Raw genomic sequence first — 14,715 nt, 5'->3', positions numbered from 1 at the left:
TAGGCTAGTAACATCAAACCCAACCAATTGGTTTTAGAAACGATATAGATGGCGTTGGACCTTCACATGATATAAACTTGGTTTAAGCCTGAGCTATGTTTCACTTTGGCTGTTTGGAGTAAAAAGATTAGATCAACCCAAAGAAACGGACCGTATGAAATACAAAGGATAGAATCTGCATAATGCAAACTTACCGTTTCGTTTTCTCAGATGTCATAAATTATTGGAACCTATACATTAATCTGTAGTACTTATAATTTCCATGGATTTTTTATGTATTCGCTATCAAATAACTTTACACTTACAATCAGTTGAGTCCAAAAACAAATTTACAGCAAATCATGGAAAATTATCGTTGGACATGGCTAACACCTAAGAAGTCATACAAATGCATTGCTACAATGATGCACAGTTACTATAAATGTGATATGCACATGCAACTTACCAGAACCAACGGAGAAGTCATGCTGCGTAGTTACTGATGCTAATCTGCTTAAAGATTTGAAGAAATTCCAGCAGAAGACATTCAATCCTTTTTGCAGCAAGATTTGAGTCTGCAACACTTATTTCCTTCCACAGACAAATGGACTATCTGATCCTTGATGTGCCGCCAAGATAAACCAGCCCTTGAACCTGATGACCAAGCATTATATAAAGCTTCTGAAGCTTGAACTGATAACCCATTATTGCTAAGATCTAACACCTGCAACTGTTTTGCTAATCCAATGGCAATGGAAAGCTCTTGAACGAACTGGCACTCCAAAGTTGAGTTTCTTCTTTGGCATGAGCTTGCAGAGCTGTCATTGAATCCAGATGCAGCTGTTTCTACCCTAACCTCATCATCTTCACTATCAGCAACTTCAAGCTTATTGTAGTTGGGGTCAAGTTCATCGAATTCCTTTGATGAACATGGATTAAGAGATGGTTCAGATACAATGTGGTTTGGCTGTGAGGATTCTGAACTGTTTGTCGGTTTACAATATAGGATACCCAACTGCTTATCCGTATCAGCATTATTAGCAAGATTGAGCTCTTCCAGAGATTCATTCTCTGCGAATAAAACCAAAATAGCAATTAGAAAATTGGATTTTGATAAAAACATAAAAAATCATACTGGAATTGGTAATATAACCTGCTACTGCATGAACTATTTGAAGAATCCCAGCCATCCCCAGTTGACACTTCTTCAGGTTCAGAAGTTTTAGACAACACTGAGGATTCATAAGCAGTGATGCTAATGCATTGCCACCCTGTTTTCATAGCTCCCATCAGGTTCCACACAGAATAGTAATTTTAAATTCATATTCAGGATTTCAAAGCTGAGAAAGAAATAATTTATAGTCAAGACTGGTCTGCAACGGATGGCTCTTTCATGTTCAATCTTCAAAATTTAAGGTAAAACCAAAGGAGGTACACAGAAAAGCTGCAGATTTCCAGTAAGTACAGTCTAAATTAAAGAAAAATGGTCAATATACTATAGCCCTATCACAGATTTCAGTGCACCTGAGTCAAAAGCCCAAGATCTGTGGTTCACACATCTACAAAATTTAAACCATCCTCTGCTGTTCTTGTATACAATAAAATTGTTGTTATCTGATATAAGACAAACCTCTTGCATAATGGGATTTCCTCCAAGATGCAGCTCAAGAATGCCAGAAATGAAAATAACACTAGTGTTAAGTTCATAATTGTATGTAGATGCTACTCCACAAAAAGACAGATCAAGTTTCAAAGGCTCCTGAGTCGAGCTGAACAATGAGCGAGTCAATCTTAGTGCTCCATCCTATAAATGGCATCAGAATCCAATCACAACCAGAGGAAGAAACTTAACATATACACTAAGCAAACTGATATTAACATAAAAAACATGGAAACATGAAAATTGCATACAGTTCCTATAGCGGTGCCCTCTAGCATCAGTTGTGACAAACATGAGGTTTTAGCTAGGTGGCAAAGGCCATCAACCACGGTCTTGCTTAGTTTTAAGCCGTTTAGACTAAATTCTGAAAATCTGAAAAAGAAAAAAAAAAAAGAACTTCAATGTCAGCTAGCTTGAAGCTTAGGTGCTCCATTTATTAAAACTACTTCAAGAAAGACGAGAAAAAAGATCTGTTTATTGTAAACCTCTTCAAAATAGCAAGTTTGCCTAATAAACTACTGATAGCATTCCCAGAAATAGGGTTGTTATGACCTGCCAGAATAGTGATGCTTAGAGAGTTTTCAATAAACAAAAAAGACTAAATGGAACTATTCACTGATTTGATAAGCATACCAATAAACAGTTGTGATAGTACAGATTCAGTATCCAGTGCATCAGCAACCTTTTGAATTGTTCTAGAAGTAATGGAACAACGCTCTATGTTCAAGCTATACAGGGCTAAAGATAAAAGAGGCATCAGCTGATATACTCGAGCAAAATAATCTCTGTTCAAATAATACAAAGCATATTCTTTATCTGACAATAGACAGAGTCAATCCGGGAAGCCTTGCTACAATTATTTGATGTACAACACTATTGTTATAAGGAAAAGCTACCGATAAGCTATTTACTTAATGTAATATATCAAGATCATATGAACGATAGTGAATGCATTTACCTCTGCACTTTTCAAGGATGGTTGAAAGATATGATCCACATGCATCAGTGAGACGATTATCAGAGATATTAAGCACTTCAAGTCGTGTGAAGAGCACAGGACACTCACAAATCTAATGAATAACTCAAAGAATTAGAAGTCTATTTCTCTGAAAAATCTATGTATTCTTGCAACATTTAAGAAGTGAGAAAAATAACTAGTTGACTTCCATGCTTCAACGTTGGAAGAAGGAAAATTAAAAGGTGTGTTCAAATATATAGGATAACGTCACAAATGGCTTCCAGACTATATCAATTTTCCAATATAGTATTTACTTTTAAAATGTCTATTTGGTACTTTTATTTTATTCATTAATTTGGGACCCGTAACTGCCACTGTTAAAATTTTAAATGACATTGCTTTTCTTTCCTATGATGGGAGTGACATGTGCAATTTGACTGCAAACGCCATACTTGAATGTTAGCACTATAATTTTTGCTCTTTCTTTTACCTTTTTCTTTTCCCTTTCGTTCTCTCCCTTTTTCAGGCTGAAACCAGTCTGCCAATCCAAATTCAGCCTCAAATAGCTAAGATGAAGGAGAGACTAGGGTGGGAGGGAAGAGAAAGGAAGAAAGGAAATAATAAATAATAATTTTTTAAAATATTTAAAATAATAAAATATTTTTAATTTCATATTTTAATGTTCCTTTCTTATATTTTCTTTAAAAGATATTATTTCTTTAGAGAAATATATTTAAAATTTTAATTAAATATTTTATTCTTTAAATTTTAAAAGAATTTTTTTGTAATTTTTAAAATATTTCTCTTCTTATTAATATTTATAAATTTTTAATTATATTTTAAAAATCAATACCTCATGTCATCATCTAATTTGTTATATGCACACTCACATCATCGTCTCTAGTAAACCGTATTAAAGCCTCTAGGGTATTTCTGACATTATCAATATATATTGAACTCCAATATAAACAGAAAAGGCTATAAGTTAAAAAAAAATGGATGCTGTTTCTTTTCAAAAAAGAGTGGAACAAATAAGATAATATGAAGCTCTTAATTGCTGAGAAAAGATGGTTATAGCATAAGCTACCTACCTGGAATAGAGCAGTTGGACCAAATCTATTGCAATGCAAGTCCAAAGTCAAATCACCATATTTTTGGCCTGATGATGAAAAAAACCGTTGCAGTTTCTCCATTGTTCCATTTCCTGGAAAAGAATCACCAAATGGACCACTAGTTTAATAAAAGGAATGCAGGATTATTCACTTCCAAGAAAAGCTACAACATGAAATAATCAAACTCCTTCTGTCTATGAGCATATCAAAATAAAGGATGAGCAAACAATATCATCTGATCAAAGCATCCACACTATTTGGAAGATGGAGTAGAATGAGATATTATCACCTAACAAGTTATGAGAAAGATCTAGCAGTGCAACCCCTTTGTGTGTATGCAAGGCATTCAACAATGGAATTACTGATATATCTTGCAGTTCACATTCAGACACATTGACTTCATCCTCTACCTGGTAAACAAAGAGTTGAAAATAGAAGAAAACCATTTAGGCTCTAAGTGGTAATACAACAGGCTACCCTGCATCATTTGTAGAATAATTAAAGAGTATAAATTGTAGAATCACCAGCAAACTGCTGTTAAATCTTCAGTCTTACCTTTGAAACATACAATTTTTTAAGCAACTTCATATTCGGTGTCTCACATAGTTCTTTGCAGCTGTCGATATACAGCTTCATCAAGCGCTTTTGGATCCACCCTGTGAGGATTAATATGATTTAGATCTCACTTACAAAGAAGTTCAATGAGGAAAAAGCTATACTGAGATTGCAATACTGAAAATATCATGCACAGAATAAGCTGGTAACTATTTCTGTTTGAAAATGTTCAAGAAGTCCACAGCACCATTCATCCTAAACATGTGTAGACTGTAAAACATTAAGATTCATATTTTCACTTATTGATCTTTATTCTGAAACATCTCAGAGAACCATGCACAAGATTAACCATTTGATAGAGCATCAAAAACAGGATTAAACATCTAAAGGGTACTTTGCCACGCTATAAAGCTAAAATCCTGTTCAGACAACTTGATTGAAACTACTCCACAAGGATTTAGTCTTAGCAACATGACACGAAAAAGAAAGAAACAGACTTCAAAACTGCAATAATTAGTTTTAACACAGAAGCACCGAAATACATGCAACAGTACCCAAGTCTGCAGGGACTACTAGAAAAGACAAGACGATATCCTTGCTTCAGACAACAGAAACCAATTGTTACACATACCATTGATCAGCACATCAACCGAAACCTTCATCAGATGATTCCTAAGTGAATCAAGATTTTCAATGGATTCTAGAGGTCTTCCACCACATTCCATGTTTTGAATGATAGGCAACAGACCTAATAAGACACCATTCACAAAACAGTTGGTAATCCGGAAAAAAAATTTATTGAATAAGAAGAGTAAAAACGCAGTTATTATAACCAATGATGAGTGAAGAAAAAAAAATAACGCTAGGTAGCAACCTGAAGAACTTATCAGCTCCCACTGGAAAAGCTATCTTCATTTCATATACAGACAGACAGACAGACAGACAGACAGACATGCATTTTTGTTAAAGAACTGATACCCAAAGCAATTCGTGATGACAAGCAATAAGCGCATGTACTATTTCAGTTTCCTTATATCCAACCATATAAGACAACCATTTTTGACCCACAATTTTCATTACTAAGAAGAGTTATACAATTCCTCATTGGGACCATTTGGAAGGTTTGACTCTGAGCATCAAAGCTGGTTCTATTACATTTCACAGGCAAGCAGCAACAATCATATCATACAAGCCATAATCTCTGAAGAGTACTGCCTCTTTACTTCAAATAAAGAACTATTTGGGACAAAATATTTTACTAGATTTTCAAATCCAGTGGTTTGGTCAATATCTTGATTCTTGAAACACTATGATATCTTTTCCTAATTTCAGTTGCTACAGAAGCATAAGGATTGCTACAATGCTTCAGTATACTCTCAATTCAATTGTAACAAGTTGCTTTGTGAATCTAGATAACTAATACTTTCTAGCAAACTACAGTGCTCACCCAGCCAGAATTGATGAAATAAGAAAGTGGAAAATTTTAACAATAAGACCCTACCCTTTGATCTCTTCTCTACAGGAAGCTGCAAATAGTATAAACAAGCTAGTTCAACCTTCAAAGATTCAATGCTTATCTTATCACCAGCCATAAATGAGCTCACTGCCACATTTATCTTGTTGTCATCAATTTTGAATTCGATGCAGCCCTGCAATTAGCACAACAGCATAAATTAGCAGAGTAAGCAAAACAACAGAATTCAAAATTATAGCAACATCACAAAAATGCATAAGACCATTAAGACTGTCTATGCTTCACAACAACGCACATGAACAATTATAGGTTCTTAAGAACCAATTTTACATTATAGCATTGCGTTTCAATTTTCCACACCTATTGTTGGAGCTCTAGTCTGAGAAGTTAAAGAATTAGCCAAAGATTTCACAGAGAATAATCAAACCAAATACAACAACAATAAGTCAATAACAGACCAAATTAAGCTGTACACAAGAAAGAAATACTCACATCAACCTCGTTATCAGTAGCTTGCAATTTGAGAGGAGAATTATGTCTAAGCAATAAGTTTTCAGAAGCATTGATGTCACATTTTGAAGCGCTATCAGCATAATCAGAACCAATAACAACTTCAGCATTGCTCAGAGATCTGGTATTTTTCCCATTTGAAACAGTTCTGTTGCTCACAGATTTATATGAACAAGTGCTTTCTTCAATATTGACAAGATTGCACGGCCTGCTGGGACTTCTGGAGGCAACTGGTAAGGTATCCTGCAAACCAAAAGGATTAAGCAATGGTGCACCAACTTGACGAGGTTAACAATATTCTTTGGGACTACTATTGCTTGTATACCTGCAATTTATCATCAGAACTGGCTGGACTGATTTTCCTCGTAACTGCAGTCAGGTAAAAGCTACATCTAAGTTACTACTTAAACTTTTAACACGAACCCAGAAAAAATCATATCTAAAATACTCCAACTAACATTCATCTGAAGCAGCAAAATCCACTGGGCGTTTATGCAGTCTTCTTGCTGAGCATTCTACTTCATGATGCACATCACCTTCATCATCTGAAAGGACTAGACGAACACGTTTACGTCCAACAGCTGTTTGCTGATTACTTGTTGATTTAGACAAACTTTTTGGAGAAGTTTCATCTGGCTCCTTAGAAATATTGTTATTTGCTGTGTCAGCTGTTTTATCTTTGCGTGATCTTTTGCTGGGTCGGATAAGTGAAATTAGAGGTAAATCATCATTTGACTCTCCACGAGCTGCTAAAGGAACTGATCCATTAGAATTGGATTTACGCAAAACCTCCAAGCATGCACTAGACATGTCATCTGAACAATGATAATCTCCTTCTGTGTCTGTTTCAGAGCAGCAATCTGTTGCGATATGTTTTTCATCAAGCTCCTCCACTTTTGACTGCTTCAGTTTGTCAATTTCAAGCTGCAACCTCCTAATAAAATCAGTTTTCATCAGCAACAATAAAGTCCAATGTTGGCAACATCACATATATTAAACCCTCAAAAACTTGAAGGTCAAAACAAGTTATCTTTAGAACTTTAGAAACTTCAATTTATATTTTAGCAGGTCATAAAAGTTAAAAACAAGCAGCTACCTTATCAGGGCTACTGTAAACAAATTTACCTGGCCTCTTCAACATTGTCAAATCTTATCATGTGGCTATAGTGCATATTCTCTAGTGCAGAAAGCTGAATGGAAGGAAGTTTAGCTTCAACAGCAATCCTGCAGTATGAGATAACAGATCAAATTAAACTTTTAAACTTAAAAAGCAAGTAGGAGTTAACAAGACTGATTTTAAAAAATTAAAAATTAAAAATGGCCTATGAGAACATGATCAGAAATTTTGTTTGCAAAGACTTGCAATCAACTAAGTGGTACACATTGATTTGGAATACATTTTAGTCATATCTTCAACAATCAACACCTAAAAGTAAAAACCAAAGCATCCAATAACAGCAAAGGAACAATAATTGCATCCTTTGGTTGCACTAATAAAATTTACAATTTTTTAATAACTTCCCAACATGAAAGATAGCGCTCAGAAATGCAAAGGTCACTCTTGCAGCCTCAAAATTAACAGTTCTGTTGTCCTAAAAATCAGGTTAAATCTTCTTTTATGAAGCATAATGACAATGGCAGTAATTAAACCTTGTTCATCTATCCTGGTAAGTAATCATCTAGCACAAAGCATATGCAATTCTAGAAGTCAATTAAAACAGCAATTTTGCGAGGAGAGTCATGGGACAATTTATGTAATATAAACGAAGGTGCTTAGATTCTCATAGAACAGGTAATGGCAGGACATCTTGACCAATTAATTCAAACTTATAGAGTTTATGAAGCTATTACAATGTGTTAGCTGTGTTTGAAGATATCAATAAGTTGAATCTTGATGGAAGCTAGTGACTCCAAGTCTGAAGTGATTGCAAATTTGGTGTCAATGTAGCTGTTCCTTGTTAAGATATGATTTCCTTTTGTATTGAGGGGATTACAGATTGTTTGCTTGTTTATGACATTGTTCCATGCTGGGATTATACAGTCTATTTTGAGATTGTAATTGATATGCCAGTGTTTCTGCCTCTTTAAGTTTAATAATATTAACCTATTGCTGAGCAAAAAAATGTATTCTATATCATGCTCATAATTGATTAGTTATTATTCTATAAATACTTAGATTGCCTATCATACAGCACATTGTCAGTTTTATCATATAATCCATAATTAAAAAGGCTGGCGGAAGAACACTTCTAATGTGTATTCAAGATAGCTCAAAGGGCAGACTTCACCAAAGGATTCATTTCCATTTGTTTCCCAAATAGTAGGAAATAAGAAAAACATGATTCATGTCAGAAATTTTAGCCATTTCAAAGTATTTTGCACAAAATAATTTTTGGCTGATTCCACAATTTAGGAAATGAAAATAGTAAACAGACAATTGAAAACTTACCAAAAGGGTACCAAAAAGAGTAAAGAAAAGAAAAATGACCTGTAGCCCTCTTTAAATGCCTCAAGTGCTCCAGTCCAGTCACCATTGCAATCCAAAACATGACCTAAATTAATTTTTGCCAATGCTTGACCCTGAAAATTATAACATTCAACAATCTATACTCCTCCAATCGCAAAAGACATTCATGAACAAGGAATAGACTACAAAACCCTTACCTAAAGCAGGACCAACACTACATTTTGTACTTGGATTATCAAGGTGATTTACAAATAAAAATATAAAATAATTGCTACTTTCAGTTTAATTTTACTTTGGTAAAATAATAAAAAATGAGAAACATATAAACAGATCGTGAAACTAACATCAAGCTCACCTCCAGATTTCTGATTGACTTGGATTATCAAGATGATGTACAAATAAAATATATAAGATAATATTTGCTTCCTGTTTAATTATACTTCTGTAAAACAATAAAATATGAGTCATATTAGCAGATCATAAAATCAAGCGCACCTCCAGATTTTTGATTGACTTGTATCCTTCCCAACTCTTTGTGTACCATTTAATGGCTTTGCTGAATTCCCTGAGCTTCTGGTATGATTCTCCAACAACTAAAAATGCATCACTTAGCTTTTCCTTATCACAAAGCTCACTTGCTATACGCTTCTTCCTTTTTGTGAATTCACGATGCTAAACATAAATTTTCAAAACATAAGCACAACTACGTTGAATATGCAAAAAGATATTGGAAGAACATGCAAGAAGATATTGGCAGTTGTTGCCTACTTTAAAATTCAAAGGCAATAGACAGACCGTTAGTTGCATGTTTTACATCCTGCTAAGATATTACAAATTTTTTTTTTAAAAGTGCTGCTAGAAGCGCACATGAAAGTAACACACTCTGAAAATGAGAATCTCAAGATGAAAACTCTCAACACTAGAATAATAAGCTCTGATGCATGCTAAGCCTAAGAAACTAAGTGGTTTACTTACACTGTGGAAGCCCATTAAGCAGCCTTATATACCTACACAAGTTAACTCATTCATCTTCTGGCTTTGGTTCTCCTCTAGCCTAAGTTATGTGGTCTTCTTTCAAGAAACAAGCAACTTTGTCTTCCTTACTGGACAGTAGCTTTGGGACATGAGCACCAGTAGCCACAGAAATTCATGATTCAGTAGTTTCCCGGTTTCCTTACTGAAATTTTACTTTTTACAGAGACTCACTTTGGACAGTCTAGGTAAATGGTCTCACTCCTACTTTTCTATGTTTCTATTATCCACTGAAAATAGTTTGAGTCTAATGCTACTGGATCACATGTATTCTTCAACATCCCTGAATTAACTTTTCTCCTGCTTTATTCACTTGCTATGCATACACCAATATTTTTTTAAAAGTATACAATAATCTTTCCGCATATCCAAGATAAAAATCCCTTGGTATAACAAAAGGTAATTTACCAAAATAATAAATGAGCTGCCATCTAATTTCATTAAGCATCCAGAATATCTATTTGAAAGTACTATGAATTTTATTTAGCTATATTATGTGTAAACAAACACTTTACCCTTTACAGCATAAAAATAACAAAAACGGAAAAAGATGCAACATCAAAATGAAAAAATCCCATCCATGCAATTTATTCCATTCAACTAGAAGAAGGGACATCGGAATATGAACAATTGAATTCTGGAAAACCCATTTCCACACTCAGTTAGACAAAGCAGCAAGCTGAGGGATAACTTTTTGAGCAAAAAAAAAACTAAGAGAAAAGCAATGGCAGATCATTTAATTTTAAACCTTTTTGATAGCATTAAGCATAACAAAAATTCGGTGCAATCATTTCCAATGCACAGATTTCAGGGAGATTTAAATAATAATGATAAATAATTAGATGCTACCTCAAACTGTCTTCTGCAATAATATTCAATTATGCTTGAAAAGGATCAACAGCAAGGAAAATTCATGTGCAACAGGTACTAACCTTCAACCATGCAAAGATCATAGCTGATTTCTCAATAAGACGATCAAGACATGAATTCTGGAGCAGAAGAAACTTGCGCTCCTGTGGTGTTCCTTTTGCAATAACCATGTTTCTTTTCAGCTTCTTGAGATTTTGCTCTTCTTTTTTCAAATCATTCATTACATTTATAGCTTCCTTTACAGTCTTAATATTTTGATCAATTTGTGCTACTAAAGCATCCTCATCTTCCATGGATTTTGCCAAATCAAGTGCCTTGTGGTAGCAAAGTATTGCCTCATCATACCTTTGAACCCTGTAATGCAACTCACCAAGATTAATGTACCCTTTTGCCTCTCCTTGGCGGTGTCCAATTCTCTTACAAATCATTATGTCTTTTTCAATATGTTCACGTGCTTTGCCCCACCTCCTCAATTCCATAAAGACGTTTCCTAGATTGTGATGAAGCCTACTACGCCCATCATCATCCTCAACGACTTCCTCTTCATCACATATCTCCAGACCTTTAGTGAGAAATTTCAGTGCTTCATCCAAGTTATCAAGGTCAACTTCAAGCATTCCTATATTATTGTGTGCATCAATATACTCTTTGAGAAAAGAAGACTTATTATTAGGGGGGTTCTCCTTGAGAGTCTGGGCAAGTTTCATGGCAGACTTGAAATACTTTTTGGCATTCTGCACCGAGTAATGGTCATCTTCAGATTTTAGAAACATTTCATGATAGGTACGCCCAAGTTGTGTGCTGGCTCTTTGCTGCTCAACAAGATCATTGGCATCCTTAGCAAGGTCCAAATGCTTTTTCTGCAATAAAAAATAATAATTACTTATTAATAAGGAATACACCAAACTGAGTTTTAGTTTGTGGTGCCTATGAGACAGACTGGGTTTTGGACTAAAAAGCAGGAGGCAAAACTCTTCCAATTCTCAAAATTTGAACCTAGTACATCCAAGTTAGTCTCAGTTCTAACTATTGGAACACCCCTAGAGAACTAAACTGAATAGCAACCTTTTTTATGTCTAAGAGCTTTCCATCTGCAGACGATAACGTGACTAGATTCAATATGACCAACCTTTTGCCTTAAAACAATGAAGATTCAATATCACCAACTAAATCCCGCATTTTCCTTCATGTTTTCTACACTCTCTCTCCACCGAAGTAGATCACAATCTAATTCATATTCCAAAACTTGAATATCAGTAAAGACTTTGTCCCACCCACAATGATCTTTCACGTACCAGCGCGTCATACCTCTCCAAACCCCATTTAAATTTAGAAAATAAAAGATACTCGAAGCCTAGAAACAAAATCTACCTTAATAAAGTAAAAACCCCTCTTCTAAACTGACCAATCAACAACCCTAAAACCTCAAATGACCGCAACACCATCAGCCACAAAAAGGAGAGAAAGAAAAATATATTACCTGATAAATCAAGCCGTCCTTGTAATGTTCCAACCTGAGATAGACTTCGCCAAGAGACTGGCAAGTGGGAAGCAACTGTTTTTCAGGCAAATACTTTTTCGAAACATCGTAATCAATTCGAAACCACTTGAGTGCCTCCACATACTCTCCTCTATTCTTGAGAATATCTCCAATTACATTTGCCCACCTCGCCTCTTCCTGCCTATTCCCTTCCTCTTTGGCATTCCTGTATGCACGCTTCGCCGTGCTTATCTGTAATTCCTGGCTGCGAGCCATCTCAGATGCGATTGGCGATCTTCGTCTGGAAACTGCAAATGTTAGTCATATGTTTGAAGCCAAGGAAAGGGTTTTTTTTTTTTTGGAGGGGGGAATGCCCTATTTTTCAAATAATTCCAGGTGCCAAAAATTAGATCTCCCGCCAAAACTTGGATCTGGGCCAGACCCAAATCTCAATCCAGATTTTGGACAGGACTTCGTTTGCTATTCACTTTTTTTAGGGTAAATTCTTCATATAATCAGTTTAAAATTATAGTGTTTTTATTTTGTTCACTTTAATTTTTTTTATTAATGTTAGCTACCATTAATATTTATTACTGTTTTGATCACTCTTTCGTTAAAATCCAAACGAAAAGTTAACTGGATTGCCACGTATTGTTGACTGTTCCATCACTTGTATATATAATTTTACACGTCAATAAATAATTTCTCAAAAACTTATTTAACATTAATTAATTTTTTTACTGTTTATAAAATGACCCATAGTGGTAAAATCCTTTCTTTCTTTCTTTCTTTTTTTTTTTTGTTTTCTTTCTATCTAGCATAGAAGAAAGACAAAAATGGATGAAGCACATGTCATCCCAATATGCTGTAGAATTTCGACAGCATTAAGGACATTTTGGTCGAATGATAACTTTAGAAGAAGGTTTTTTGGGTGTAGAAACTATGGTGGTCAAAGAAGTTGTCGCTTCTTTACTAGTTTGATAATCTGACGAGTCCTCGTGCACGAGTTATATAGTTGGGTTGTTAAGGAAAATCAAGGCAATGGAGAGGGAAAGGAGGAAAGAATATTAATATTGTAACATCCCGAAATAAGGCCTAGTCAGAATAGTGGTTTTAGGCCACAAATCCGACATCAAAATATTTATTTTATGATTATTATGAGACCTAGAATATGAGAATATGCATGTGTTAAAGTTTCATGAAGAAATTCTTTGAGTAAGGTGTCCAATTGGAAATTAGAGACTAAATTGAATAAATTGCAAAACTTGGATTCTAGAAGCAATTTGTATGAAATTGCTTTAGATTATAAATTAGAAGGTCTTGGAGAGCAATTTGCCCAATTTCTAAGTTTTTAGACAAAAATGGGCTTGCATGGATAAAATTTTAAAGAAAGGGCTTAAGGGCATTTTGGTCATTTGGCATTTTAATGAAATAAAATGGGGAAAATGAAACAAAAATCAGCCATTTTCTCCCTTGTACTAGCCGAAACTCTCAAGCCCTCCATAGCTAGGGTTTTCAAGCTTTTCAAGCTCAATAGTAAGTGCTCCCAAACCCCGTTTTTAATGTTCTTTGTATTTTTGAAATTCTGATAGCTTACTTTCTCCATTTCTACCCATATTTCATGCTAGGGTTCATGTTTAAAAATTTACCCATGCATGAGTTACTTGTATTTTGATGGATTATGGAGGAATATGAAAGTTGGATGTGTGTTAAACATCTTCTCCTAGGTGATTTTCATGAAAACCCCCAAAAGCGACCTTTTTACAAAAGTTGTAAAATGTGAGGTAGAAATGTGAAAATAATGGAAAATGTGGGTTGCCATAAGAGAGAAAAATGTTCGGCTAGGCTTGGGTAAGATAGAAATTACATGTGTTTCATTATACGAGCTTAGGGACTAAATCGTAAAAATGTGAAAGGTTAGGGGCAAAATGGTCATTTGGACCGAGGGTAGAATGTAGACTTGAAATGTATAATGTGGAGTGTTAATGATTTAATTTTGTTGTAATAGACCCTGAGGAACAATTTTCGGAGGTCGATCGAGGAAAACGAAAGGTTTTGGAATAACCGAAACATAGCACCGAAACGAATACCAAGTAAGTTCGGATAACTTAAAGTAAACTCCTAATATGCCTAATGATATGATTTGTGAATGAATGATGATTGCATTTATTGATAGCATAAGATTTCATGAAATGCATTCCTAATAATGATGTGCTGAAAAATTATCTCGGTTGAGGTTAAAAAGGGAATTCGATGGATAAACCATGTTTTACAGGTGTAATGAGATCCTGCATGTGTTGTAGAAAGGATTTAGCCTAGACGGGTAATCCGCTGATCTCAATTATGAAAAGGATTTAGCCCGGACGGGTGTTCCTTTGGATGATTGAGCCTCCCGAAGAATACATGTGCATTAGGGATTTAGCCTGGACTGGTAATCCCGGCATCACCTTATGAGTTTACGATATAGGGGATTTAGCCTGGACTTGTAACACCCCTAACTCGTGACCGACGCCGGTGTCGGACACGAGGGGTTAACGAGACAAATCCTCTTAAAGTACCGACCAATTTGACATTTCTGGACAGGCTGGAAAACTGCGTCACCGTCGCCTTAAAAATCA

The 14,715-nt window shown here is 35.0% G+C and overlaps 1 protein-coding gene across 1 annotated transcript; it reads right to left on the bottom strand.

Annotated features, from left to right (window-relative positions):
• Window positions 1–257: 257 nt before the first annotated feature.
• On the bottom strand, window positions 258–12,604 carry LOC108465590 (protein TONSOKU). Its single transcript, XM_053022231.1, has 20 exons — window positions 12,098–12,604; window positions 10,680–11,477; window positions 9,211–9,387; window positions 8,737–8,828; window positions 7,374–7,472; window positions 6,707–7,182; window positions 6,574–6,617; window positions 6,231–6,491; window positions 5,766–5,913; window positions 4,896–5,012; window positions 4,265–4,365; window positions 3,999–4,119; window positions 3,689–3,801; window positions 2,598–2,709; window positions 2,273–2,377; window positions 2,125–2,191; window positions 1,891–2,011; window positions 1,610–1,783; window positions 1,133–1,250; window positions 258–1,050 (listed from the first exon to the last, which is right to left on the bottom strand). Exons 1-20 carry the CDS (start codon window positions 12,371–12,373, stop codon window positions 527–529), a joined length of 4,044 nt encoding a protein of 1,347 aa, XP_052878191.1. The 5' UTR covers window positions 12,374–12,604; the 3' UTR covers window positions 258–526.
• Between the last annotated feature and the right edge of the window lie 2,111 nt (window positions 12,605–14,715).

The sequence above is a fragment of the Gossypium arboreum genome, chromosome 11 (genome assembly GCF_025698485.1).
Source record: "Gossypium arboreum isolate Shixiya-1 chromosome 11, ASM2569848v2, whole genome shotgun sequence".
Lineage (NCBI taxonomy): Eukaryota > Viridiplantae > Streptophyta > Magnoliopsida > Malvales > Malvaceae > Gossypium > Gossypium arboreum.
This window is presented reverse-complemented; position numbering and strand designations above follow the sequence as displayed.